This window comes from Hyperoodon ampullatus (assembly GCF_949752795.1).
Source record: "Hyperoodon ampullatus genome assembly, chromosome: 9".
Lineage (NCBI taxonomy): Eukaryota > Metazoa > Chordata > Mammalia > Artiodactyla > Ziphiidae > Hyperoodon > Hyperoodon ampullatus.
The window spans coordinates 52,116,438-52,131,381 of record NC_136922.1 but is presented as its reverse complement, the minus strand read 5'-3'; the positions used below and the strand labels follow the sequence as shown (position 1 = coordinate 52,131,381).

Genomic DNA, 14,944 nt, shown 5'->3' with positions numbered 1-14,944 from the left:
TGTTTGGAGGTCTATGAGTTTATCAGCTGTAGAAACAAAATTCATTTTTGCTCAACTGCCTGCTACTGCATGAAAAGGAAGCCTAATTCTCCAGCCTACTTACTTTGGTAAGATCTGCAGACCTCTACGGGTATGACCTTCAGAGAACTGGTTGGTCCTCTCCTTTGAAAGACCCTTCAGTGCCAAGTACATGGTACCTTTCTGGTCTGCCTGGTAGGAATAAATGTTTATGTTGAGAGTTTTCACCTGTTTTTGTGAAACGGTTTCCCAGATATTGTAATGTCTTGGTACCATAACTATTGTTTTTCAATTCTGAAAAATTTTCACATTTAAGAAGAAAGTAGACAGTCTTCCTCAATCCATGCCTTTGTTGGTTAATTGAGGGAAGTGGTGGGATTCTGTGTGGCTGAATGATTACATTCACCGCTCCTAATTCCATCCATAGCTCCTTATTTTGCCCTCGATGGTGTTGTCCAAGCCAAGGTAGATATTTGATAGTTTCCACATCTCTCATTCCTTCCTTTTCCACCACAGTCTATTTGGGACTCACAACATGCTTAAGAGGAAACATAAATATTGTATGTACAGGGCTGAAAAGTCAGAGGCTGTATCTATAAATTTGCCAATTTAAAGTACAGATCTTGGGTCTAAAAAAATTAAGTGCTTTTGCATCCACATTCCTGGAGGGAGAAGATCAAACTCTTAAATAACCTCAATGTCATAAGCAAGTGGGCCTCCAAAGGAAAACCCCAGGTAAAAAGATACTTTTTCTATGCTTCTACCACTTCTAAGTTGACCCAAAAAAGCAGGTGTGATGGGTATTGTGACTTTTTCATTTATTCCATATTCTATGTATAAACAATTATTTTCAGCTCTTCCCTTTAACCGAAGCAAAAGTTCTCGGACTTTTTCCTCCTTCCATACATCTCCACTCTGCCACAAGGAATTAATATCAGCTATCTTTCTAAAACATTGATCGATTTTTCCTTTGTGAACAAGTCTGTTCATATTGTTACCTTTCCCAAGAAAGAAATATGCAATTGGTTGCTTTGTACGATACATATGCTTATATTGCCCCCTGAAAGAATTTTCCAGTGACCAAGCATACTTTTCCATTTGTTTAGAATCTTGATCTAGTTGTTGGTTTCCTGGCCAGAATAACAGGGAAGCTAGGAAATAAGGTTCTGGAAATTGATAAGTCATTCCTACTTGTTGCAAGACTTCTCGAAGCTGATCTTTCAGTTTTTTAATTGGCTTCACTATTTTGGAGGTAGGTTTAATACAGTAGAGAATGATGTTGGCCAAGATGAAATTTTGCTTTTCCCTTGGCAGGATTCTGACAGTGCACTGCTCAAAGAGAAAAGTATATTTGTTAATTATATCTTCCATGGTGTGTATAGCATCTTCTTGAGTTTTGATAAGATATTCCAAGAGCCCAGAAAACTTGTCTGCTTTTAGAACTTCTAGGCTTTTCCGATACAGCTCTACTTGAAGTGGCAAACTAAGCTTTGGTCCAAGATCTTTGTTCTGTGATCCCTCTGATGGACCGAATATATCTGCATACTTCTTAAAATATCCAGCCACCTTTTTCCGAGTTTTGGCCTCTTCATTTTGCTTAATATTGTTCCTGGGTTTTAGAAGGACAAAGTAATCATCAAAAAAATCAAAGGACTTTTTCAAAGAAAATTTCAAATTGGTTAGATAAGGAATAAAGTTCTTGAGGACTACTTTAAATTCATTGCTTGGATCTCCAGGAATATCATTACTTCCTGATATAAAATTGATCATATCTCTTTTAGATAGTTCACTTTTATTGTCAAAAAAAGGAATGAGCTGGAGAATCTGGATTGTGTAGAGCCCAACTTCTATCTCCCCTTGATACCCAGCTATATTGTAAGTATCATACCGCCTTTTCGACTTCTGATAAAACCTTTCCTTTGCTTCATACTGTCTATCCTCACTTTGCTGTTGAGATTCTTTGAATGCATTTGAGGCATGCACTGCTAAATCCAAAAGATCAGATAGATCATCAACTGAAATGTTCCTGTTTCTTCCATTATCCTCTAACCACCATCTAATTTTACTTTTGTACACTTGACCCAGTGTATCCGAGATATAAGAATTGTCAGGTTCTATCTTTTTTGCTTTATTTGCCCAATGTAGAGCACTGTTAAAATCCTTCTCTTTAATGTAGAAATGTCTTGTCAAGGCTTGGCAAATGAATGCATTTGGGTTGAACCGATGAATACCTTCAAGTAATACATTTTTAGCTGCCACATTCCCTTCATCTCTATGTAATGCTTCAATGAATGGGGAAAACAAAGTTCCCGTTTCACCTTCATGTTCGTTGCGCTGTCTTGTGAGCAGCAGTGTTTGCATGTCTTCTAAAAATTTGCTTTTTCCTATACCAGTTTCATAGAATACATTTTCTGTTAGCATATCCAGCATAATTTGACTTTTATCTAAGTCATAGCTTATCTTCAATTCTTCCAGTGAGCGAATGGCAATCAAAGGGTGAATAGTGCGTACACCACAGTAGTTCCCACATTCCACCACCTCTGTTTTTATTAGAATTGTAGAGTAGGTGCCCATCTTGTCTTCAAGCTTTTCTGTTCCCCAGAAAGCTTTCTTGTTTGTGATTCCTAAGAACTTTTCACACTGTGATAGTGAAATGGTGGTATCATGCACATATGAATTAAGAAGAGCCAGAAAAGAAAAGAGCTTTGCTTCCTTGGTGGAAATGTTTTGTCCTTTCAGAATATTCCTGACCACATTTTCTATGTACTTTTTATCAAAGTTGGTTTTCATAATCATGAAGGAATAAAAATCTTTAAAGTTTTTATGTTGCTCTTCAATTTCTTTCAGTTTAAGCTCAAAAGCTCTCTGTTCTTTGGGAGATAGTTGTTGTATTAGGGCAATACTGTCTGAGATCTTTGCACTTTTTTCAGGATTCTGTGATCTCCTGCAATTTAGGATGATCACTAGAGGCCTCTCATATCGAATATACCTATTAGCTACAGCTGTTTGAATAGAGGCCCGCAGAAGATAGACATTATCTTGTTCTTCAAAATCATCAACAAGCAGTAGTACAGGTAAGTATTCCTGATTATTTTTTGTCCCATAGGTTATTAAATTAGTCACTTGTTCTCCAATTTCAGAAAAATCCACTGTCTTGTTTTTCAGCACAGCACATCTGAATTTCTTCCTTAGTTCCCAGAGAATATGCATGGCCAAGGTAGTCCCACCACAGCCTGGATGATGAAACAGATGAATAATTTTGACACATGTTGGCTTAGAAGAATCTGCCCAGTTTTGAATCATTTCTTCAAGTCTTTCATATTTATCCCTTTTGACAAAAGAGGAAGAATAGTTTTCAGAAGAAAAGTAGAAGTTCCACCATGATACTTTGCCACCTCGATAGAAGTCTTCCTCTTTTGATGCTTTGAGTTGAAGTAATTTTTTTTTGTCCTTCTCTAAGAGTGTATCTTCACACTCATTTTCACAGAGAATTTCCAGAGCAGTCATGATATCTTCTTCTTTTTTCAGAAGGACAGTAGATGAACCAATAGATGGTAAAAATCTCTTTGAAGATTGAGTCACAGATTTTAGCTTAAGAATAGTTCCATTTATCTCTTCAAGACTTAAAGCAGAAACACATTGGCTTGATAATTCATCTTGCTGTTTTGTTAATCTTGCTTCAAGTAGATCTTTCCATCTCTGACATATGTGTGAATGTGTGCAAATACACAATATATTTTCCATTCCTTTGAGATCTTGGTAGAAAGCACAGAAGGTCTCAATGAGGGGGTCTCTTGGGTCATCCACAGGGGAGAGTAATAGAAATACCACCAAAAACTTCCCTCTTGGCATTATGTCTTCATGTGTAAGAAATGAAATCAGTTTCCTGACTTCAGACGCTTTTTCTCTTTGCCAGGAACTTGGATCTAAGGGTTTATATTTTTCACTGTCAAGGTCTAACCTGCCATTGCAGAAAATCCAGCTGAGTTGTTGATAAAGATTCAGACTAGTAATCTTCTCATCTGTGGTTTTCCCTTCCACATATAAACTTGGGAAGTGAAGGTTTGCTACTCGGGTTTCTTTGTAAGCTCTGACCACACCGTTGCTCACAGATTCAGGATCAAACTCCAACACAGCAAACCATTTAATTTCCTTTAGGAAATCTAAGTGTTTTATTTGAGTTGGATGGCATTTATTTATTACAAGAATGTACCATTCATAGTAGGAATTATCTAACAAATCCTGATTTCCTGTCAACAGATTAACAAGCTTTGGTCCCTCACTCTCTTTTTTATTTGTTTTTACTCTGCATTTTTCTTCTGCTTCTTTCCTAGATTCTGCCAGTCTTTTTAAATCTAATTTAAATGATGTGAAATATGCATTATTTTTCATGATGTCCTTAGAACTGGCCCCATCGCGCACAAAGACTGAGAATTTTGGACTTTGTGTCCATGTCTTCTTGTTGTAATTTTGCATTTTAATCTGGAAATAATCATGTTCACATTCAGAATATTTTGGAACAACATCCACTTCAATAACAAATCTGTCAGATGGAGTACTATTTGGCATTAAAACTTCTACAAATCTTGGCTCTCGAATGCAATTCTTTGCTTTTTGGGCCTGATGGTCTTCAAAATATTGGTGGATCATCCGATTGAAGTGGTCAATGAGGGCTTCCTTGGTGACAGTGGTGACTTCCACACCAACAATTTTTCCATGGGGTTTGTCCTTGACTCCAAAATGAATGGTGCCATTGGTACGTGAATTCATACAAGCTGAAGCAAACCGGAAAACTTCATTGCTAAATTTCATCTTAACATCCTCTTCTGTGGCTGTTTCTGTATTCGTGAGGCTTTTGAATTCATGTATTGGATCAATGAGATTGAGTGGTCCTGTTTCAGGCTGTAGATTAAAATTTAATTTGTAACGATATGGATCACTGAATTCATCAAAAGGGTACGATACACATGTCGGTTCTATGGATGGCTGCTCTTCCTTCGTGTCATCTATTTCATCGTTCATGAACTCATTTTTTAGTGACTTAGAACCTTTAGTAACTGTACTTATTGTACAGTCATTAACCATGTCTGATTTCTCTTTCTCCTTTTGTTTTTGCTTTGAAGTTTCTCCATTTTTCTCCTGTTTTTTAGGAACATTTTTACTGCCTTCCCCCCTCTTACTTGTCTGAAAAGGATCTCCAGAGGATGTTTCCAGGAACTCTTTGAAGAGATGTTCTATTTGGATAGCTGGTCCAAATGTTATGCCCATAGCAACAAGGTGATCTTTAGTTAAGTACTTCAAGTTTGCGCCATTCACATCTTGTGCGGTCAAAATTTCCCTGTGTTTTTGGTCAATTTTATGACTTTCTAACCACCGATTTACATCCTCTTTTGTCCATTCATCTGTATTATCTGGTAAGTTAAGTTGTGCTGCCATTCTGATACCTATTTATAGAAAAAGAAAAATTATTTAGTATTTTTATAAGTAAATTTTAAAAATAATCAGTTAATTTTTCAATAGACAATATGTACATGTCTTATAAAACTGAAAACGCTCAAAAGGATATACATTCCATCTAATTACCCTCCTGAGAGGAAATTACCATTATCAGTTTCTTCTATATCCTTTCAGAGAAATACTACCAAATACAAATGCATTTGTATTTGGTAGTATTTTTCCATTCAAATGGCAACATACTATACTCAATTCTCTTTGCTTTGCTTTATTCACTAACTGTATCTTGGGGATGCTTCCAGTCAATATATATATATAGAGAGAGATGTTTCATCCTTCTTAATGGTTGTTTTCTATAATGTGTGTTAGCTCTATTGTTTATAAATATTCAATTCTGCTATAGAAAATAAGAAAAACAAAGGAGGCTATATGAAACTAAAGATAGAAGGATTATGATATGAGGAGGATATATGAAACAAGGTATAGAAGCAAGTAGTTTGTGAAACATGTTATGATAGACATAGATAAAGTAAATAGAGCATATGAGCATTAAACATAGTTAGGAAGAGAAAGAATGGCCAAATAGATATTAAATATTCATGAGGCACACTTGAAGCACTTTATATTTTTGACATCTTAATTGGTCCACCTACTGTTGACACCCATTCTGATCCTTTGTATACTCTAATTAAAAGACATAAATAAAATACAGAGTAGCTTATCAGGCTAACTGATGAGTTAGAGCTGTGGTCAGGCATATATGCCCCTCTGCATCTCTCTGATTGGAGCAAGTGTATGTCACTGACACAGGTGTCTTGTATCTGTTGATCCCCCTTGGACAGACCTCAACTCTGGTTCTCAAAATTACACAATCAGTGGAGAATGCTGATACTGAAGAGAGGGAGAGAGAGGATATATAAACTTGTATAACTCAGGTAATGAGATCCTTCCACCCCTCTTGTACCTTATCCAAAGTGTGTTACCCAGCTCTTTCCCCCTGCTTCTTGTTGTGTATTTTAATTGATTTAATAAAGATGTGCCTCAAATACCTTAAATTGATCTGTGAGCCATTCTGTTCCATGACTTCTGGGATAGCTGGCTGGGTAGTGAACTTGGAGGCTACTATTATATCCATGTAAATTTTCACATAATATTTGATAATAGCTAATTCCTGGGCAGTAACAAATGGCATTACTATTTGGTATTCAGATTGAAAGACTACTATTTGGAAAAATTATTGGCCATCTGGGTTGCAGAAATATAGCAATGGTTAGAAAAAAACACAATAGAATCCAGATAATAATAGTCAGCTTTAAGTACAATCCAAAAATGGCTCAAATAACGTGAGCCATTCCTATAAAGTCACCATGGGAGAAATCAAATCAACAGAGAAGATAAGCCTGGAGAATAGTGGTAAGTAGATTATATACGCACACTTCCATGAAATAATACATAGGAATATTACCTACCAGTGGTACATAAAAAATCAAGGTTAGGATTTACCTTCCCGTCCAGACATAAAGCTGCCAGAGCAATGGTCTAATGTTAAAGCTATTATTTTTTGGTTAGTAACTCCTGCATTCATATTAAGTGAATAAAAGATATACCTTACAGCTACATTAATACAAAAATAGGCAAAGATATGCACAACGGATGGAAATTTTACTCTATTACAATACTATGACAATCAGGAACCATGGAGATTTAATGCCTTCTAAAAAAAGTGAACTAGGTGAAATTTCTTTCAGTTATTTGACCTGTAGAGATTAAGAAGCTCAAATTTAAAATAAGCTGGGGAGAAAGAAAAGAGTGGAGGTGGGAAATTGTTTTAAGTGTACTACTTTTTAAAGTAAGCCCCTTTTGTGGGACTATATCAAACTTAGAAACTATGCATTGAAGGACACAATGAACAGAATGAAAAGGCAACTTATGGAATGGGAGAAAATATTTGCAATATTTTCAAATCATAGATCTGATAAGGGGTTAATATCTAAAATATATTTTAGAAAACTCCTGCAACTCAATGACAAGACAAATAACCAGATTAAAAGTGAGCAAAGGATTTAGACATTTCTCCAAAGATGATATATGAATGACCAACAAACATATAAAAAGATGTTCAACATCACTAATCATTAGAGAAATACAAACCTAACACACATTTCACATCTACTGTGATGACTACTATTTTTAAAAACCCCAGAAAATAACAAGTATTAGCGAAGATGATGTGGAGAAATTGGAGGAACCCTTGTGCACTACTGGTGGGAATGTAAAATGATGCAACCTACACAACCTACGTTAAGAGAATGGTTAAAGGAAGTTTTCTAAACAGAAAGAAAATAATAAGAGAAGGAATTCTGGTACATTAGGAAGAAAAAAGAACACAGTAAGCAAAAATATTGGTAAATATAATAGACCTCTCCTCTTTGGTTTTCAAAATTATGTTTGATTTTTGAAGCACTGGCTGATATGGTTCTAAATGTATGTAGTGAAAATATTTAAGACCATTATATGTGGATAGGGTAAAGGGATATGAAGGGAAGTAAGATTTCTATGCTTCACTCAAACTGGTAAAAAAAAACACTATTGGACTGTCATAAGTTATGTATGTATAATGAAACATCTAGAGCAATCAATAAAAAAGCCATACAAAGTGATACACTCAAAGTGATACACTCAAAAGTGATACACTCAATTCCACTAGATAAAAGTGGAATTGTAAAAAAACTTTCAAGTAACCCTCAGGACATCAGGAAAATAAGATAGAAAATTGAAAAACATAAGTCCTAACATATAAATAATTACATTAAATATAAATGGCCTAAATACAGAAGTTAAAAGACAGAATTGGTAAAGTGGATTAAGAACATGACCCAACTGTATCCTGTTGGGATATATTATAAGATGCTCACTTGAAATATAATGATATAAATAGGTTGAAAAGAAAAGTATGGATAAATATATATAAAATAAATATTAATCAATAAAGATAGGAATGGTTATGTTAATGTCAGATAAAGTAGACTTCAGAGAAAAGAAAATTACCAGAGACAAAGGCATATTACATAATGATAAAATGTTCAATTCAACAAGATGACATAACAATCCTAAAAGTGTATGTGCCAAAGAAGAAAGTTTCAAAATGTTTGAAACAAATAATGACAGAACTTTTCAGTTTTAGACAAATCCACATTTATAGCTGGATATTTTGACACCTTTCTCTCTATAATTGAAAGAAAAATTAGACAGAATGTTAGTGAGGTTACAGAAGAACTCAACACCATCAACCAACAGGTACCAAACCACATTTATAGAACACTCAATTCAACAACAGCAGGAAATCTTTCTTTTTAAGTGCCCAAAATAGACCATAACCTAAATGATAAAACAAGCTTCAACAAATTTAAAATAATTGAAATCATACAGAATATGTTTGCCAACCACAATGGAATCTTATTAGGAACTGATAACAGAAAGATAAGAGGAAACTCACTAAACACTAAAACTACACTCCTAAATAATTCATGGGCCAAAGAAAAGTCTCAAGTGAAATAAAAAAAATAAATTGCAGTGAATGAAAATGAAAATACAACATACCAAAATTTGTGGTACATGGTTAAAGCAGTATTGAAAAAATTGTTGCAATAAATGCATACATTAGAGAAAAAAGTCTCAAATTAATAATCTAAGATCTTACTTCAAAAACTTAGAAAACCTTGAAAAAGAAAAGTAAAATAACCCAAAGCAAGCAGAAGGAAAGAAATAAAGATAAGAGCAGAAATCAATTAAATTGAAAACAGAAAATGGAGAAAATCAATGAAACAAAATCTGCTTCCTTGAAAGATCAGTAAAATTGACAAAACTCTAGCAAAACTGACAAAGAATAAAAAAGAGAAGACACAACTTACCAATATTAGAAGTGAAACAGTGGATATAATTTTGAACTGTATAGACATCAAAAGGGAAGAAGGGAGTAGTATGAATAACTTCACACACACAAATTTGACAACTCAAATGAAATAGAACAATTCATCAAAAAACAAATTTCCAGGGCTTCCCTGGTGGCGCAGTGGTTGGGAGTCCGTCTGCCGATGCGGGGGACGCGGGTTTGTGCCCCGGTCCGGGAGGATCCCGCATGCCGTGGAGCGGCTGGGCCCATGGGCCATGGTCCCTGGGCCTGCACGTCTGGAGCCTGTGCTCCGCAACGGGAGAGGCCGCAGCAGTGGGAGGCCCGCGTACCGCAAAAAAAAAAAAAAAAAAACCAACAAATTTCCACAGTCCATTCAGTATGAAACAGATGATTTGAATAGTCCCATACTTTAAAGAAAACTGGATTTTTAATTTTAAAGATCTCCCTACAAGGAAAAATTTCCAGGCCAAGACAGATTCACTGAAGAATTCTACCAAACATTTAAAGAATTAATGCTGATTTTATATAACCTCTTCTAGAACACAGTAAAAGAGGGAATACTTCCCAATTCATTTTATGAAGCTTGTATTACCCTACTAGCAAAGCCTCTGCAAACCCAGCCTTCAGGTGAGCTCCCACGGACCAAGACTCCTGCCTCGCCCCAGTGCCAAGCCAGTCCCTGAGGCCCCAGGCTCAAAGCAGTCTCCTGCAGATCCAGGCTCCTGCCTCACTCCAGTGCAAGGCCAGCTCCCACAGACCCAGGCTCTTTGCCTGTCCTGGTGCTGGGTTGGGTTCCATGGACACAGACTCCAGATTGGTTCCTATAGACTCAGGCTCCTGGTTTGCCCCAGCCTCCAGGTTGGCTCCCGAGGACCCAGGCACATGGCCAGCCCCAGTGTCAGGCTACACCTCATGGACCCAACCTTCAGGACAGCACCTGTACCCCAAGGCTATAGGCCAACTCCTGTGGCATCAGAATCCAGGCCCACCACCAGCACTTCAGGGGCGAGGTCCACCCCATGGACCCAAATGCCAGCCTACCTCTGTAGATCCAAGCACTAGTTCAGCCCAGACACTGACCCAGGCAGCAGACCTTCCCACCTGAGGATCAAGCTCATCCTCAGAATCTACCAGACAATTCACCCACAATCTCTGGACAAGCTGACTGGTGAAGGGCTTTTCTGGCCTAAGCCCAGTCTGTAAAGACTGAAAGAGGTGCCTACTTCTTCAAATGTGCAGACAATAATGCAAGGCCAGAAGAATTATGAATAATCAATGAAACAAGCAAGGCCAGAAGAATTACCAATAATCAATGAAACATGACACCAACAAAGGAAACTAATAAAGCCCCAATAAATGACCCTAAAGAAATGAAGATCTATGAACTACCTGACAAATTATTCAGAATAATCTTCATAAACAAAGTCTGTGAACTACAAGAAAACACAGATATATAGTTAAACAAAATTAGTAAAACAATGCATGAACAAAATGAGAGGTTCAGCAAAGAAATAGAAACCATTAAAAACATATAAATGGGGCTTCCCTGGTGGCGCAGTGGTTGAGAGTCCGCCTGCCGATGCAGGGGACACGGGTTCGTGCCCCGGTCTGGGAGGATCCCACATGCCGCGGAGCGGCTGGGCCCGTGAGCCACGGCCGCTGGGCCTGCGCGTCCGGAGCCTGTGCTCCGCAATGGGAGAGGCCACAACAGTGAGAGGCCCACGTACAGCAAAAAAAAAAAAAAAAAAAAAAAAAAAAAAAAAAAAAAACATATAAATGAACAAACAGAAATCCTAGCATTGCAGAACACAGTGAATGAATTGATGAATTCAACAGAAAGCTTCAAAAGCAGACTCATCTAGGCAAAAGAATCAGTGAACTTGATGACAGTACATTTGAAATTCTCCATTCAGAGGAGCAAAAAAGAAAAAAGAATGAAAAAGAGTGAAGAAAGCCTATGTGAATTATGGGATACCACTGACAGTAAAATCTACTATTGTTGGAGTTCAAGGAGAATAGAGGAAGAAAAGGGCAGAAGGCTTATTTATAGATATCATGGCTGTCAATTTCCGAAATGTGGGGAGAGATTTGGACATCCAAGTTCCTGAAGCTCATAGGTGCCCCAAAAGTTTCGACACAAAAAGATCTTCTCTAAGACACATAATAATTAAACTACCTAAAATCAAAGACAAAGAATTTTAAATGCAGCAAGAGAAAAAAATTCCCACATACAAAGGAACCTCCATAAGACTATCAACAGATTCCTCAGCAGAAACCTTATAGGCCAGTAGAGAGTGGGATGATATATTCAAAGTGCTGAAACTGTCAACCGTGAATACTTAAGAACCTTACAAGTTGTCCTTCAGAAATGAAGGAGAGATAAGGACTTTCCAAGACCAAAACAAACAAACAAACAAAAAAGTTGTAGAGTTCTTCACCACTAGACCTGTCTTACAAGAAATGCTAAAGGGAGGTCTTTGAGTTGTAACAAAAGTATGCTGACAACATGAAAAGAATATGAAAGTATGAAACATAGTGAAGGTGAGAATATAGTCAAACTCAGAACACTCTAATACTGTAATGGTGTTAGATAAATCACTCTTAACTCTGGTATAAAAGATAGGGACTTCCCTGGCGGTCCAGTGGTTAAAGACTTCACCTTCCAATGCAGAGGGTGTGGGTTCAATCTCTGGTTGGGGAGCTAGGATTCCACATGCCTTGTGGCCAAAAAACCAAAACATAAAACGGAAGCAATATTGTAACAAATTCAATAAAGACTTTAAAAATGGTCCACATTAAAAAAAATCTTTAAAAAAAAAGTAAAACACAAAAGTATTAAAAATAACTATAGGTAAAATAAAATAATGTGTTAATGGATACAACATATATAAAAGATGTAAACTGTGACATTAATAACATAAAATGTGAAAGAAGTTAAGTTAAAGTGTGGAGTTTTTGTATGTGGTTGAATTTAAGTTGTTATAAACGTAAAACAGACTGTTATATCTATAAGATGAATAATGTAAACTTCATGGTAACCACAAATAAAAAACCTGTAGTAGATATACAAACAATAAAGAGAAAGGAATCAAAGCATATCACTACAAAAGGTCATCAAATCACAAAGGAAGACAGAAAGAAAGGAAGAAAGGAAAATGAAGGAATTATGAAGCAGTCAGAAAACAATGAACAATATGGCAATATTAAATCCTTACCTATCAATATTTACTTTAAGTGTAAAAGGATTAAATTATCCAATCAAAGGATACAATGTGGCTGAATGGATTAAAAAAATCAGATCCAAAAGTAATATGCTGCCTACAAGAGACTCATTTTAGATTTAAGGACACACATGCACTGAAAGTGAAGGGATGGAAAAACATATTCCATGCAAATGGTAACCAAAAGACAGCAGGAGTGATTATAATTAGACAAGATAGACTTTAAGTCAAAAATTGTCAAAAGTGACAAAGAAGGTTACTACATAATGATAAAGGGGTCAATTCATCAAGATGATATACAATTGTAAATATACAATGCACCCAAACTTAGGTACTTCAGTGTACCTAAAAATATAGCAGATATTAGCAGAACTAATGGGAGAAATAGACATATACAACAAGAGTAGGTGACTTCAATATCCCAGTTTTAACAATGGATAGGTCATTCAGACAGAAATTCAATAAGGAAACAGCAGGCCTAAACAACATCATAGATCAAATAGACCTAGCAGACACATTCAGTACAGTCCATCCAATAGCAACAGAGTACACATTCTTTCAAAGTGCACATGGAAGATTGTCCAGGATAGATCATATATTAGCCCACAAAAGAACTCTTAACAAATTTAAGAACTTTGAAATCATATCAAATTTCTTTTCTGAACACAATGATATAAAATGAGAAATCAATAATAGAAGGAAAATTGGAAAATTTATAAATATGTGGAAGTTAAATGACACATTTCTGAAAAACCAACAGGTCAAAGAAAAAATCAAAAGGGGTATCAAAAAATATCTTGAGATTGTTAAAAATGGAAACACAACATAGTATAATTTAAGAAATGCAGAACAGTTCTAAGACAGAAGTTAATAGTGATAAATGTCTACTTTAAGAAAAAAGAAAGATCTCAAATAAGCAACCTAATGTTACACCTCAAGAACAAACTCAACCTAAAGTTCACAGAAGGAATGAAATAATAAAATCAGAGCAGAAATAAATTAAATAGAAACTAGAAAAACAATAGAAAAGGTCATCCCTTCCTGGTGCTGGACCCCCCGGGCTGCGGGGCCTGACATGGGTCTCAGAATTCTCACTCCTGTGGGAGAACCTCTGTAATATAATTATTCTCCAGTCTGTGGGTCACCTACCTGGGGGGATGGGGTTTGATTATATCACTAGTCCTCCCCTCCTACCAGTCTTATTGTGGTTCTTTATGTCTTTAGTCGTAGAGGATCTTTTCTGGTAGGTCTCGGTCTTTTCCAATGATGGTTGTTTTGTGGATTGTTGTGATTTGGGTGTGCTCTTGAGACGAGATGAGCTTAGGGTCCTTCTACTCCGCTTCTTCAAAAGAAGACCTTCCCATCGATACCAAGTTTCTTAAAAATAGTTGTATCTCAGAGCAGCTGGGCATGAAGGAAATAACACTGCAGAGAGAAAAGGAGACCAGCCAAATTAATGACCAAGGCATCCATCTTCTCTTACCACTAAGAGCTGTTTTTTGTAAACAAAATTAATGGACCTTTAGCTAGATTAAGAAACAAAGAGCAGAGACTCAAATAAATAAAATTATAAATGAAAGAGAGATGTTACAACTGATACTACAGAAATGCAAAGGATCAGAAGATAGTACTATGAACATTTATATGCCCGCAAACTGGACAGTCTAGAATAAATAAATAAATTCCTAGAAATATACAAACTACCAAGACTGAATCATGAATAAAGAATCTGAACAGACCAATAATGAGTAAGGAGGCTGAATCAGTAACTGGAACCTCCCAAGATGGAAAAGCCTCAGACCTCATGATTTCGCCAGTGAATTCTGCCAGATATTTGAAGAAGAATTAATATGAATCCTTCTCAAACTCTTCCAAAAAATAGAAGAGGAGGGAACACTTATAAGCACATTTTATGAGGCCAGCATAACCTTGATACCAAGGCCAGATAAAGACAGTACAACAAAAAGAAAGTTACAGATCAATATCACTGATGAACATAAATGCAAGAATCCTCAATAAAATACTAGCAAACCAAGTTCAACAGAACACTATAAGGATTATAAAGATCTTATACCATAATTAAATGTGATTTATCTCTGGGATGCAAGGATTGTTTGATATATGCAAATCAATAAATGTGATATATCACATTAAAAGAATGAAGGATAAAAATCATATGATCATCTCAATAGATCCAGAAAAAGTATTTGACGAAATTCAACACTATTACATGACAAAAACCCTGAACAGGGGCTTCCCTGGTGGCGCAGTGGTTGAGAGTCTGCCTGCTGATGCAGGGGACACGGGTTCGTGCCCCGGTCCGGGAGGATCCCACATG

General features: G+C 36.4%; 1 protein-coding gene across 2 annotated transcripts; it reads right to left on the bottom strand.

Moving 5' to 3' along the window:
* Nucleotides 1–702: 702 nt before the first annotated feature.
* LOC307057715 (sterile alpha motif domain-containing protein 9-like) lies at nucleotides 703–13,814 on the bottom strand (the record flags this gene model as incomplete). Of its 2 annotated transcripts, none has more annotated exons than XM_079710954.1 (2): nucleotides 13,756–13,814; nucleotides 703–5,462 (listed from the first exon to the last, which is right to left on the bottom strand). In XM_079710954.1, the coding sequence occupies exon 2, from the start codon at nucleotides 5,452–5,454 to the stop codon at nucleotides 703–705; it is 4,752 nt and encodes a 1,583-aa protein (XP_079567080.1). In that variant the 5' UTR covers nucleotides 5,455–5,462; nucleotides 13,756–13,814. The 2 variants fall into 2 exon arrangements, with proteins under 2 accessions (XP_079567080.1, XP_079567081.1); XM_079710955.1 differs by lacking the exon at nucleotides 13,756–13,814 and adding an exon at nucleotides 6,522–6,541.
* Nucleotides 13,815–14,944: the final 1,130 nt, after the last annotated feature.